We start from the raw sequence: 14240 nt of genomic DNA, 5'->3' as shown, positions 1-14240 counted from the left end.
CTGGAAAGGCTAGAGACCAAAGTCAGCCATGTAGGTGGCCAACCACGACCAAGCCCCATTAAAAACTCTGGACAACAAGGCTCAGGCCAGCTTCCTTGGTTGGCAACACTTTGTGTGTATTATCACATGTTGTTGCTGGGAAAAGTAGTGCTGGGAGAGGACAACTGAAGGCTCTGTACTTGGAACTTTCCTGGGCTCTGCCCTATGTGTCTCTTCCTTTGGCTGATTTTAATCTGTATCTTTTCACTGTAATAAGCCTTCATTGTGAGTATAACAGCTTTCAGGGAGTTCTGTGAGTCCTTGTCATGAATTATTGTGCGTGAGAGTGGTCTTGGGCACCCGTGAACTCTGTGGTTGGTGTCAGAAGTGAAGGCAGGGCCGGCCCCGTGGCTTAGCGGTTAAGTGCGTGCGCTCCGCTGCTGGCGGCCTGGGTTCGGATCCCTCGCGCGCACCGACGCACCGCTTCTCCGGCCATGCTGAGGCCGTGTCCCACATGCAGCAACTGGAAGGATGTGCAGCTGTGACATACAACTATCTGCTGGGGCTTTGGGGGGAAAATAAATAAAAAGGAAACACAAGAGGTGATCCAGCCACCCCATTGCTTATTAAAAAAAAAAAAAAAAGAAGTGAAGGCAGTCTTGTGGACTATTCCCTAACTTCACAGGAACTGTTATTTTCAGGAGCATCCTTAGGCCTGAACTTCCCCACACTTTATTTCAAATAAAGTCAGTTCATTAGGGGAGAGCTTTGGAGCTCTCTTCTTATGGGCTGCCTCTCCCCCTGGGCAAAGTCTCTAAACCACTAATCTGGGTGCTGAGTGTGGTAGCCTCTGGTCTTCTTGGCTTGCCTCTCCCGGCTTAGAACCTCTGACCTATGAATAGGAACAAAAGCAGTGGGGGGCCCCAGTATTCTTGGCCTGCCACACTTGGAGTAGAGCCTCTGTCCTACATAGGGAGTGGGCAGAGGAAGGGAGCCCCTGACCTCTTGGCTGTACTTACCAGAAATTTAGCCTTTTCAACTTGGAGTTGGAGGGAATGAGAAAGGCTGGCGACCCCCACTTTCTGGTGAAGGGAGGGAGCCCTGTTTTCTTGGCCATACCTGCCCAGAGTGGAGCTTCCACCTAGCTGAGCTGGGGAGGGGCAGAGGAGGATGATGGATCTTGGCTTGAATGCCACAGACTGTCACTGTTTTTACCCAGTTTTATTAGGTTTTCTTGAATAAATATTTCTTGATTTTCTGTATGCCCTTAGGACAATTTCCAGAGACTTTAACTGGTTGCTTCCTTTAAAAAATAATTTTTACTTGCTTTGTTAGTTTTGTTGGGGAGTGGGTTCATGGAACATCTCATCCTACCATCCTGAAAGTTGAACTCTCCACCATATAGGTATTTAATTGACCCAGCTCTACTAATTGAAAGAGTATTATTAACTATAATTAATAGTTAATAATACTGTATTGCATATTTGAAAGTTGCTAAGAGAGTAGATCTTAAAAGTTCTCATTACAAGAGGAAGAAATTCTGTAACTATGTGTGGTGATGGTTGTTAACTAGACTCATTGTGGTGATCATTTTGCAATATATACAAATATCGAATCACTACAGTGTATACCTGAAACTAACATAATGTTGTATGTCAATTGTATCTCAATAAGAAAATCTAAAAAAAGACTATCCTTTTCCCGTTGCACTGTACTGTAACCTTTGTCATAAATCAGGTGGAGATATACATGTACATATGTGTGTGTGTGTGTGTGTGTCTGTTTCTGGACTTTCCATTCTGTTCTGTTTGTCTACTTGTTTATCCTCACACCTGTGCCACGTTGTCTTAGATACTGTGGCTTTATAACAAATCTTGAAATCAGATAGTGTAAGTCCCCCAACTTTTTCTTCCTCTTTTTCCTCTTATCCTCCTCGTCCTTCAAGACTGTGACTTAGCTATGGTGTTTTTACCATATACAATTAAAAAAATTTTTATGTAGTTGAATATATGTCTTTCTCTTTATTGTTTCTAGATTTAAGTCACTATTAGGAAAGTTTTCCCCGTCCTCAGGTTATAAAAGAATTCACTGCCTTCCCTTTGTGTGTGTGTGGTTTTATTTTATACATTTAGATCTCTGATCCGTATGGGATTTATCTTAACATACAGTGTGAGGAATGGATTTGGTTTAATTTTCTTTTCCACTTTGCTATCTCTTGTTTTAATACCACATGTAAACTGTGTTCATCTTTTTTGCCACTGGTTTGAGGTGACAGCTCTACCATACTAAATTTCCCTTGTGCACATGGGTCTGTTTCTGGATTTTCTATTTAATTTCATTAGTCTGTGTGCCAGTACCACATCATTTAACTATAGAGGCTTTATAATATGCTTTAATATCTGGAAGAGCCAGTCCCTCTTCATGGTTCATCTTTTCTCCCCTCAGCTTTATTGAGAAATAATTGACATATAGCATTGTGTAAATTTAAAGCGTACAACATGATAACTTGATATATGTATTTATTGTGAAATAATTACCACAATAAGGTACCACATCCATTACCTTACATAGTTACTTTTTTTTGTGGTGAGACCATTTAAGATCTATTCTCTTAGCAACTTTCCAAGTATACAATACAGTATTGTTAACTATAGTCTCCATGCTGTACATTACATCCCCAGAACTTATTCATCTTATAACTGGAAGTTTGTGCCCTTTGACCAACATTTCCCCATTTCCCCCACTCCCCAACCCATAGCAACCACCATTCTATTCTCCGTTTCTATGAGTTCAGCCTTTTTAGATGCTACATATAAGTGAGATCATACAGTATTTATCTTTCTCTGACTTATTTCACTTAGCATAATGCCTTCATGGTTCATCCACGTTATTGCAAATGGCAGGATTTCCTTCTTTCTCGTGAATGAATAATATTCCGTTGTATGTATATACCACATTTTCTAAATACATTTATCTGTTGACGGACACTCAGGTTGTTTCCGTGTCTTGGTTATTGTGAATAATGCTATGGAAGTTCCTCAAGAAATTAAAAATAGAACTATCATATAATCCAGCAATCCCACTTCTGAGTATATATCTGAAGGAAATGTAAACAGAATCTCAAAGACATATCTGTACCCGCATGTTCATTGAAGCATTATTCATACTAGTGAAGTCATGATTCCTCTTTTTCACGGTTTTCCTGGATACTCTCGCTTCTATATTCTTTCATATTAACTTTATAATCAACTTGTCTAGCTCCAGAAAAACATATGATAGTATTTTAATTGGGATCATCTTAAATTTAAAATGAACCTAAAGACAATGAAATCTTTATGATGTTACTCATTCTTTCCATTTGTTCAAGTCTACTTGTGTGTTTTTCAAGAATGTTTTGTAATTTTCCTGTTAAACATATGCCTACGATTTTATTTTGTTTTGTTTTATTGCTGTTGTATATGGAGTTTTCACTTCCATTATATCTTCTAACTAGTTTCATCTCTATACATGAAGGTTACTGTGTTTTGTATGTTAATTTTTTATTCTACTGCTTTACTAAGTTCTCTTTTCATAGGAGTAATATTTTTACATTGATTCTTTGTGTTTTTTCCAGATATGATTATATAATCATATCATCTGCACATAGATTTAGTTTTATCCCTTCCTTTCCACTTCTTATGCCTCTGATTGTTTTTTCTTATCTAATTGTACCAGCTAATTCCCTTAACAAAAATATTAAATAGAGGAGATAGTGGTCCTGACCTGCTAGCCTTTGGACTGGATACACACATACGTGCACACATATACACTTATATACATGTACATAGGTATATTATCATTTTGTGGCAGAACCTACCAGTTCTTATTTTATTAAATGATTTTGTCATGAACAAGAGTTGGATTTTATCAAATGCACATACATGGGTGATCATATAATATTTTTCTCCTTAGATCTATTAAAATCATTTATTATTTCATTGAGTTTCCTAATTTAAAAAATCTTGCATTCCTGGAAGAAACTTTGGTATGTATGTATGTAAAAATGCACACACACACACATACACACACACACACTGTTTTTTAAATGCACTCTTGCATTCTGGTGCCAATATTTTACTTAAGGTTTTGTGAAGAGAATACTACAATAAACCTTCATATGTCCATCATCTAGATTTAACAATTATTAAAGCGTTAGGCAAAGTTTTCCAGACTGAGCACTGGGGTAATGTGAGACCCAGAGAAGAAAAGTAACTTGCCTAAGGTCGTACAGTTGGCCACTAGAGGCATGGCTTCACTTTGAACCCTGGCAATCTAGCTCCAAAATCTTAATTATATGAGATTGCCTCCATACAAATATGGAGAAATGTTTACATTATTTAAATTTCAATGATGGATACATATATGCCTTAGGTTATTGTCTGTACTTTTTCCACAGGTTGTACTAGTTAATACTTCTAAGAACACAAACATCTTAAACTTTTGGACAAAGCAACGTGCAGGGTATGGCTATATAACATACACAGTTTTATTTCATATTCATAGTATTATTTTTCAACCATGGGAGGGTTTTTTTCCTGAACCATTTGAAAATAAGTTGCAGACACCAAACCCCTTCAACTCTAAATTCTTCAGCATGCCTCTCCTACAAGTATGTTCTCCTACATTACCGTGATACCTTCAACACGCCTAAAAGAATGAACAATAATTCCCTATTATCATTTAATATCCAGTCCATATTTAATTTTCCATAGTTATTTCATACATCCTTTGTAACTTAAGAAAAACATGATTTAGTCAGGTTCAGGCATTTCATTTGGTTATAGTTCTTAAGTCTCTCTTAATCTAAAACAGTGTGTTCATCTTAAAGAAGCTGACTCCTAGACCTCTTGCCCTCTTGCCATAAACTGGACTCCTCCTCTGGACCATTACATAGGAGAGTGGGAGACCCCCCAGAAGAGTGTTGGGCCCTGTTATTGAATCAGGGCCTCAGGATCAGTTTCCACACAATTTACATACGTCAGCAATGGCAGGTTAAGATAAGGATGATGTGGTATTTATTTTAATGTTTAAAACATGAACAGGGTTAACAATGAAATGTTGCCCACTTCTAGAACAAACTCTATTGGTACCTTCTCTATATTACTAATCAAGGTTTCCAGTGCTATTTCTCCTCATTCTTCTTTTACTTCTTTCATTGTAGTGTAACATACATACAGTAAAGTTCACAAATCTTAGGTATACAGCTCAATTATTATTTTTGTACATTTACACCTGTGTAGCTACCACCAAGATCACGATAGAAAACATTGCCAGGATGTCAAAAGCCTCCCTCATGCTTCTTCCCAGTCAATGTCCATCCCCAATCATAACCACTATCTGACCTCTATTACCACAGATTCACTTTGCCTGTCTGGGCACTTCACGTATATCAAATCTCGTAGCATATAGTCTTTTGTGTTTGGCTCGGCACAACGTTTGTGAGATTCACCTATGTTGTGTGTAGCACTAGTTCATCCTTTTTGTCACTGCATGGTATTCCATTGGGTTAATATACTGTGACTTATTTATCCATTGTCCTGTTGATGGGAAATTCTGGTTGGTTCCAGTTTTTGGCTATTACAAATAGTATTTCTGTGAACAGTCTAGTACATGTCTTTTGGCGAATACATGTACCCATTTCTGTAATGTATATAACTAGGAGTAGAATTGCTGGGTCAAAGGGTAGGCACATACTCAGCTTTCCAAACAGGTTGTACTAATTTAAAATCTCACAGGCAGTGTACGAGAGTCCTGGTTGTTCCTCATTCTTGCCAATACTTGGTACTATCAGTCCTTTTAACTTTAACCATTCTGGTGAGTGGGCATCTTGACCTATCATTTTTTATATGTTATCTATGTAATATTTATATCTATTATCTATTAACTTCCTGCCATGATATAATTATGCCTATGTAATATCATTTATTACTCTGTATATTTGAACTTAGTTGGTTTTTGCATAGAGAAGCCCTGGAAAGACAAATAAAAAATAACAAAGATGGTTATTTGCAGGGGGCTGGACTGGATGAGGTGGATGGGAACAGGAGGAGGAAGAATATTTGCCCATGTTTACTTTTCATAATGTTTTAATTTTTGAACCATGTGCATATATTATCTATTCAAAACAAAAAGAAAAAGGAAAAAATGAAAAAAATATTGCAGATCCAAGTCTTATGCAAAAGTGATATGTGGTAAAAATCCATAGCTAACTAAGTCTAAACCAGCTGTTTCAGGGGGCCGGCCCCGTGGCTTAGCGGTTAAGAGCACGCGCTCCGCTGCTGGCGGCCCGGGTTCGGATCCAGGGCGCGCACCAAAGCACCGCTTCTCCAGCCATGCTGAGGCTGCATCCCACGTACAGCAACTAGAAGGATGTGCAACTATCACATACAACTGTCTACTGGGGCTTTGGGGGAAAAATAAATAAATAAAATTAAAAAAATAAATAAATAAACCAGCTGTTTCAGTAAGTATAAAATTAAAAATCCACATGATAAGAAAGCATTATATCATTGTTTAGTTGGCAGCATATTTTCTTTCCTATTGATACATAAAATAATGGGGCATCTTACAAATATTTTAGATTTTCAGAAATATAGGACATACAATTTCTATTATATTTTATATTTCATAACATTAATAATAATAGTTCATGCACGAGCTTCATTACTTTGCTGATCTGATCAATCAATTTTCTAATATTAAAAAAAAATCCTTGGGCCGGCCCTGTGGCTTAGCGGTTAAGTGCGTGTGCTCTGCTGCTGGTGGCCCAGGTTCGGATCCCGGGTGCGCACGGATGCACCTCTTCTCTGGCCATGCTGAGGCCGCATCCCACATACAGCAGCTAGAAGGATGTGCAGCTATGACATACAACTATCTACTGGGGCTTTGGGGAAAAATAAATAAAATAAAAATTGAAAAAAAATCCTTGTACTCAGAATGAGCAATATGATTATTAATATGAGTGTTTGGCATAAAATTTTCCATTAAAAGTTTAACATGAATTGCAACTTGGCAATTATTTTATAGATAAATATATGTAGATATACACATATAGATAGTTAAAGCAAATAAGTAATTATGTCAATGTTGTAAGGAACCAAGATTTTCAGACTAAAAAAAGATATATATGTATGATATACATATATCATATACATGTATATCATATATGTATATCATATATGATGTATATCATATACATATATATGTATATATATCATATATATATGATATATAAATGCAAAATCAAAGAAGTTAAGTAAAACCCCTGTAATCTTACATTTGAATGGAAAATAATGATATAAATTTATGATGTATTTTTCTCCTTCTCAAATACATATATTTCCTTGGTTTGTCCACTAAAAAATCCTGGAAACAATGACCAATCTGGTAGCAACAAGAGCCACAAGTAGCCCTAGCACCCAGATTATGGTCTTTAAATATCATTTCACAGTAATAGGAGCCAGATCTCCTTGGAGAAAGGTCACGTTCTAAGTCTGTGACAGGGAAAGATTTAAATGAGCCTGGAATATCCCATCATCCCAGAAAGTAAAGAAGCTGTCCAAGACTACTGGGGACACGTCAATAGGACACAGGAGCCAAACTTAAGGGTTCCCACTGGCTAAAGATAGGGCAATTTTAGCATTAATAAGAATACTAACTATAATGACTTAAAACAGCAAAATGTTAAAACTCGTGAGCTCATAATAATCCTGGGAAAAAAAACTTAATTGGTTACATTTGGACCAATAAAAGGAAAGAAGAATATTTATATGCTAACTTTCCTGTATGAAATGTACCTTAGGATGAACAAATAGTTAATTAGGGGAGATTCTTCTTTGTAGGAAAATAAAATTAACAAATGCAGGAAGAGGACAAAATTAGAGTATCATTTTTGCAACTCCTAATGAAATAAAAGATCTAGGCAGTGATCATCAGTGGTGTTTAAACCATGGTGAAAAGCTGGTGGGAAATTTTAATGGATGGATCAAGTTGCCACCACCTAAATTCACTGATCAATTTTAACATAACAGAAGTGAGACGATCAAATATTATGTCCCTCCCAATGTGATGTAATATGAAGTACTTGGCACCACCTATTAAGTTCTCTTGCCAAAAAATCAAACCTGAATTTTATCAAGCCTTTAGATCTAACTACTAGTTTAAAGGAAATACAGGTATCAGAGAAATGTTTAAAAAAATACCATGGTGATGCAATTAGAAAACCCAGGGCTGGCCCCGTGGCTTAGTGGTTTAGTGCGCATGCTCCACTACTGGCGGCCCGGGTTCGGATCCTGGGCACACACCGACGCACCGCTTCCCCGGCCATGCTGAGGCCGCGTCCCACATACAGCAATTAGAAGGATGTGCAGCTATGACATACAACTGTCTACTGGGGCTTTGGGGGAAAAAATAAATAAATAAAATTAAAAAAAAAATGAAAACCCAGAACATGAGACATTCTAAGGCAAAACAATCTAGATTCTTCAAAAAATAAATTACAAGAAAAAAAAGAGGAAAGAGAACCTAGAGATTAAGAGCCATAAGAGGCATATTAACCAAATGCAATCTGTGGATCTTGTTTGGATCTCAATTTGAACAAACCAAATGTAAAAATAAAACTAGGAGACGTTGGGAGAAACCTGAACACTGAATGGATATTTGATGATATTAAGTAATTATTGCTACTTTTCAGGTGTGCTATGGTATTTTGTTTTTATTTAAGTCCTTATTTTTAAAATATTTAAAAAAATGTTTGACATTGCATTTGAAAGATAACTTCTATTATTTTTTAAAAATAAAATGCTTTTCTAAATTCCCTCAATTATTTCTCCCAAGAGTGAATTCTCTGATGCTTAATAAATCTGGAGCTACAATTGAAGGCATTCCCACATTCAGAACACGTATAGGGCTTCTCTCCAGTATGAGTTCTGTTGTGTATGATGAGATATGACTTTGTGCTAAAAACTTTCCTGCATTCAGTACCTTCATAAGGTTTCTTCCCTGTATGAATTCTGGAGTGTATGATTAGCTCTGAATTCCAGAAGAAGGCTTTACCACATTCAGTACATTCATAGTGTTTCTGCCCAGTATGAATTCTTTGATGGTTAGTAAAGGATGCTTTATGGAAGGAGGCTTCCTTGCATTCATTACATTCATAGGGCTTCTCACCAGTATGCATCCTCTGATGAATGCTGAGTTCTGATTTCCTGCTGAAGCCTTTCCCACATTTGTTACATTTATAGGGTTTCTCCCCAGTATGGCTTATGCAATGCCTAATGAGGTATGATTTCTGAGAAAAGGCTTTCCAACATTTAGTGCATTCATGGGGTCTCTCCCCAGTATGAGATGTCTGATGGTTAATGAGTTGTGACTGCTGGCTGAAAGATTTCTCACATTCACTGCACTCAAATGGTTTCTCCCAAGTATGAGATCTCTGATGTAAAATAAGGTGTGATTTCCGGTTGAAGGCCTTTCCACATTTTGTGCATACACAGGGCTTCTCTCCAGTGTGTATTATCTGATGTCCAGTAAGATGTGATTTTCCGCTGATGTTTTTTCCCACATTCACTACATTCATAAGGCTTTTGTCCTGTGTAAGTTCTCTGATGACTAATGAGGCCTGACTTCATGGAAAATGCTTTTCCACATTCAGCACAATCATAGGGTTTCTCTCTGGTGTGACTCACGTGATGCCTAATGAGGTATAATTTCTGGGAGAAGGCTTTCCAACATTCAGAACATTTATAGGGCTTCTTCTCAGTGTGAATTCTCTGATGTCTAATGAGTTGTGATGGGCTAAAGAAAGCTTTCTGGCATTTACTACACTTATAGCATTTCTCCCCAGTATGAGTTATCTGATGCTTAATGAGGTCTGATTTCCAGGAAAAAGCTTTACCACATTCAGGACAAGCATAAGGTTTTGCCCTCGTATGAATTCTCTGATGCTTGTTGAGATATGACTTTGAGGAGAAGGTTTTCCCACATTCACTACATTCAAAGGGCTTTTCCCCAGTATGAATCCTCTGATGAATACTGAATTCTGATTTCCTGCTGAAGGCTTTCCCACATTCATTACATATATAAGGTTTCTCCTTGGTATGATTTCTTTGATGTTTAGTGAACTGTAACTTCTGGGAGAAAGCCTTCCCACATTCAGCATATATACAGTTTATTGTCACATTTTGAATTATCTGTTGTTGAAAATGAGTTTGTTTATGGCTGGGGACTTCTTCACACTGATTATATGCACAGAAATTCATATCAGTATGCATTTCATCATGCTTTGTATAGCAAGAATAATGCCTAGATGATCTACCACATCTATTGCTATTATCAAGGTTTTTCACATGACTTCTATGACTAAGTCCAAGTTATGTTTCACACTTGTTCTCTTTGAGTTGCTTCTGTGGCGTCTTTGCCTTGCATGAACTTGACTCTCACTTATATGAAATATTTTTCCAAAGGTCTGACTTCTGTGATTTCTCTCCTTATTCAATATTTTGTAACTGATGAATGCAATTGGACTAAGACGTAAGTCTTGGTCATCCTGACAGCTCTCTATCTGGTTGTGACTTTGTCTGGACTCTTCCAAAATGGAACCATCCATTGTGAATCTTTCTATAACTTCATATGGGAACAGAGCTTCTTCTGCAATTTTGTGATGGAGAGCTTCAAGCTCAATTTCCCCATCTGAAAGAAGAAAAAAGGAGGTAAAACTATCTCAAGAGCACAAAAAGGAGGTAGTATGGAAGAGAGGAGGTGGGGAAGATGAGGCCGAGTAGCTGATCTATGGTTGGCAGAGAGAATAGTGGCAGTTCATATAAAAGGACTGTACTGTGAACACACAGTCATACTGACAAGGATGTTAAAGGTGATTACTATGGAGAGACTAGGCTGAGAGAAGATGGATTAGTCCTGCAGCCCAATTCTGTTTGCTGCTTGTTTTTATAAATAAAGTTTTATGAGAACACAGCCATACCCATTCATTTACATATTATCTATGATTGCTGTGGTGGACACACCCTAAGGTGATCCCCAATGAGAAAAGCCCTTGTGTATTCCCCTCCCCTTGAGTGTAGGCAGAACCTGTGACTTGCTTCTAACTGATAGAATGTTGCAAAGGTGATGCAATGTTGCTCCCTTGATTAGGTTATATTATATAGGACTCTTTCTTAGCAGTCTGGAGCAAGATTCTCCTGCTGGCCTTGAAGAAGCAAACTGCTATGATGTGAACTCCCTATGGAGAGGGTGACATGGCAGGGAACTGCAGGCAGTCTCTATTAGCTGAGGGCCTCAATCCTACAACCACAAGGAAATGAATTCTGCCAACAGCCAAGTGAGCTAGGAAGAGGACCCTAAACCTTAGAGGAGAACATAATCTGGCTGACAGCTTGAATGCAGCCTTGTGAGACCCTGAGCAGAGGGCCCAGCTAAGCCCTGCCTGGACTCCAGACCCATAGAAACTGTGAGATAATAAGTATGTGTTGTTTTAAGCAACTAAGCTTATGGAAATTTGTTATGCAGCAAGAGAAAACTAATACAGTTGCTTTCACGCTACAACAGCAGAATTGAGTAATTGTGACAAAGATGACATGGCTTGAAAAGCCTGAAATATTTACTATCTGGCCTTTTACAGATAAAGCTTGCTGACCTTTGGTCTAGATTCTGATTAGTTCACATCTAGAACATCATTAACCTTCCAGAATCCATTTATTTTCCCGTCTTATCTTTCCACTGAACAATTTGTTACGCAAGCACATTTTTTCATGTCTTTATGAACTCTGTTATAACCTCAGTTATCCAGACCCCATATAAAACTCAAACAGGATGTGCCTCTTGCCATTTTCAAACTCTCCATCTACCTTTGATTTATCTCCCCTCCATGAGGGGGCTGGTCTCCCTCCTCAGACCTAGATGATAAATCTTGATTGTCTAAATCCTTCTTGGTAAAGACATTTCCTCTGCCAGTGATTGTTTCAGGAATGGGTTTGTGATGCAATTTTGGCCAAAAAGACATGGTGGGAAGGTTTTAAAATTTTTTATTTATTTATTTTTTTCCCCCAAAGCCCCAGTAGATAGTTGTATGTCATAGTTGCACAGCCTTCTAGTTGCTGTATGTGGGACGTGGCCTCAGCATGGCCGGAGAAGCGGTGCGTCGGTGCGCGCCCGGGATCCGAACCCGGGCCGCCAGCAGCGGAGCGCACGCACTTAACCGCTAAGCCATGGGGCCGGCCCGGTGGGAGGGTTTTAATCACTACTTTTTATCTAGGTTTTTTGTCATTTCAAGTTGAAAACATCCTATCTGTGTTTGGTGCCGGAAATTGGCAGAGGACTACAAAAAAGATCATAAAATAAGCGATTTCCTAAAAGGTGGATGAAGCTTCGGGAGTTGGTGGCCTTTGTTATGTGGATGTGAAACTTTTGATTAGACTGTTGCATGTTTTTCCTGAGAATCAGACTATATTCCCTAAAGCATCCTGTTATACACTCTAAGTTAGGTATCAAAGACATCACAAAGCTCAAAGCCAAAGAGTCCAATAACGTGGTGTGGTCTGATTTCCACTAAAGAGAGAGAAGGAGGTTGTGCAGTCAAAGGCACATTTCATGGAGGATATGGCATTTAACCACAAATTGCAAATATATATGAAGAGGCATATAGAACATAATGCAAAAGTCTTGATGTTGGGGTGAACAACCTTTGTCTGGAGGACATTATGGAAAACAGTAAAAGGAATAGAGCAAGTTTTAGAAATCACCAGATAAAAAGGAAAGGAGGGGCCGGCCTTGTGGCATAGTGGTTAAGTTCGCACTCTCTGCTTCAGCGGCCTAGGGTTCGCAGGTTTGGCTCCCAGATGAGGACCTATGCACGGCTTATCAAGCTATGCTGTGGTGGTGTCCCATATAAAGTAGAGGAAGATGGGCATGGATGTTAGCCCAGGGCCAAACTTCTCGGCAAAAAGAGGAGGATTGGCATCAGATGTTAGCTGAGGGCTAATCTTCCTTAAAAAAAAAAGGAAAGGAAAAAGAAAGGAAACAGAGAAATAGGAACATCAGGCCTATCTGTGTGTTTTTGTCAACTGACCTCAGTGCCATCTAAAAGTTTAGATTTACCAAAATAACATTTCCTGGGTATCCGCTCATAACTGTCCTATGGGGATTGTGCTTCCACCATTTCCTCTGAGGCTGACTCACGCTCACTCACCTAGGCAACTCTGACGGGAGGTTTCACCCTCCAAAATGCATGGCTCATCTCCTTGTTCCAACTTGCAGATGATGTCCGGTTTGGGGACTTGATATCCTGTTAATAGAAAATCATTTTAGGACCCAGGTCCCGATACTTCAGGGGCCACAGAATGTAACTTGCCTTTACTCATCGGCAAAGTAAGGTTGTTTTACTGAGGACAGAGGAATACAAATAGTGCTCCCAGGGATTAAGACTATTTGATAAATTAGGGATGGAAAATCATAACGAAGTTCAAAAGCCCCATAACTTTCAACCACTGAATAGAAAGAGGCCTCATGTGGACTGCTCTGGAGTAACACAGAAGGTCCATGCTCACCTAGGAAAACAAGGTGGCTGTAGGTGTCCAGGGTCACATCTCTGTACAGGGTCCTCTTAGCAGGATGTAGGTGCTGCCACTCTTCCCAAGAGAAGTCCACTGTCACATCCTTGAATGACACTAATCCCTGTAAAAACATTGCCCTCTTATTTTGCTGTGAGCCCCATGGACAACGAGCAAAGATGCAGAGAAAACTTACCCCAGAGGTCATTCCTGGGATGTTATACAGGGTAAGTAAAGACTACAGTTTTTACTATATTTTGTGGGAGAAGCAAAAATTCTTTTTTTTTTTTAAAGATTTATTTTATTTTATTTATTTATTTATTTATTTTTTATTTTTTCCCCCCAAAGCCCCAGTAGATAGTTGTATGTCATAGCTGCACATCCTTCTAGTTGCTGTATGTGGGACTCGGCCCCAGGATGGACGGAGAAGTGGTGCCTTGATGCACACCCGGGATCCGAACCCGGGCCACCAGCATTGCAGCGTGCGCACTTAACCACCAAGCCACAGGGCCGGCCCAAAAGTTCTTTTTAAAATGCCACTCAATGAGAAAAAAATAGGGCCGGCCCCGTGGCTTGGCGGTTGAGTGCACGTGCTCCGCTGCTGGCGGCCCGGGTTCGGATCCTGGGCATGCACCGACGCACCGCTTCTCCGGCCATGCT

General features: G+C 38.9%; 1 protein-coding gene across 1 annotated transcript in view; it reads right to left on the bottom strand.

Moving 5' to 3' along the window:
• LOC101398697 (uncharacterized) overlaps positions 1 to 10289 on the bottom strand; it is a 727039-nt gene extending 716750 nt beyond the window's left edge. The window contains 2 exon segments of the mRNA XM_087426438.1: positions 8844 to 9559; positions 9561 to 10289. Of these exon segments, the coding sequence (XP_087282564.1) occupies positions 8844 to 9559; positions 9561 to 10289 (1445 nt within the window).
• Positions 10290 to 14240: the final 3951 nt, after the last annotated feature.

The sequence above is a fragment of the Ceratotherium simum genome, chromosome X (assembly GCF_057802395.1).
Source record: "Ceratotherium simum simum isolate JZ-2026a chromosome X, ASM5780239v1, whole genome shotgun sequence".
NCBI lineage: Eukaryota > Metazoa > Chordata > Mammalia > Perissodactyla > Rhinocerotidae > Ceratotherium > Ceratotherium simum.
This window is presented reverse-complemented; position numbering and strand designations above follow the sequence as displayed.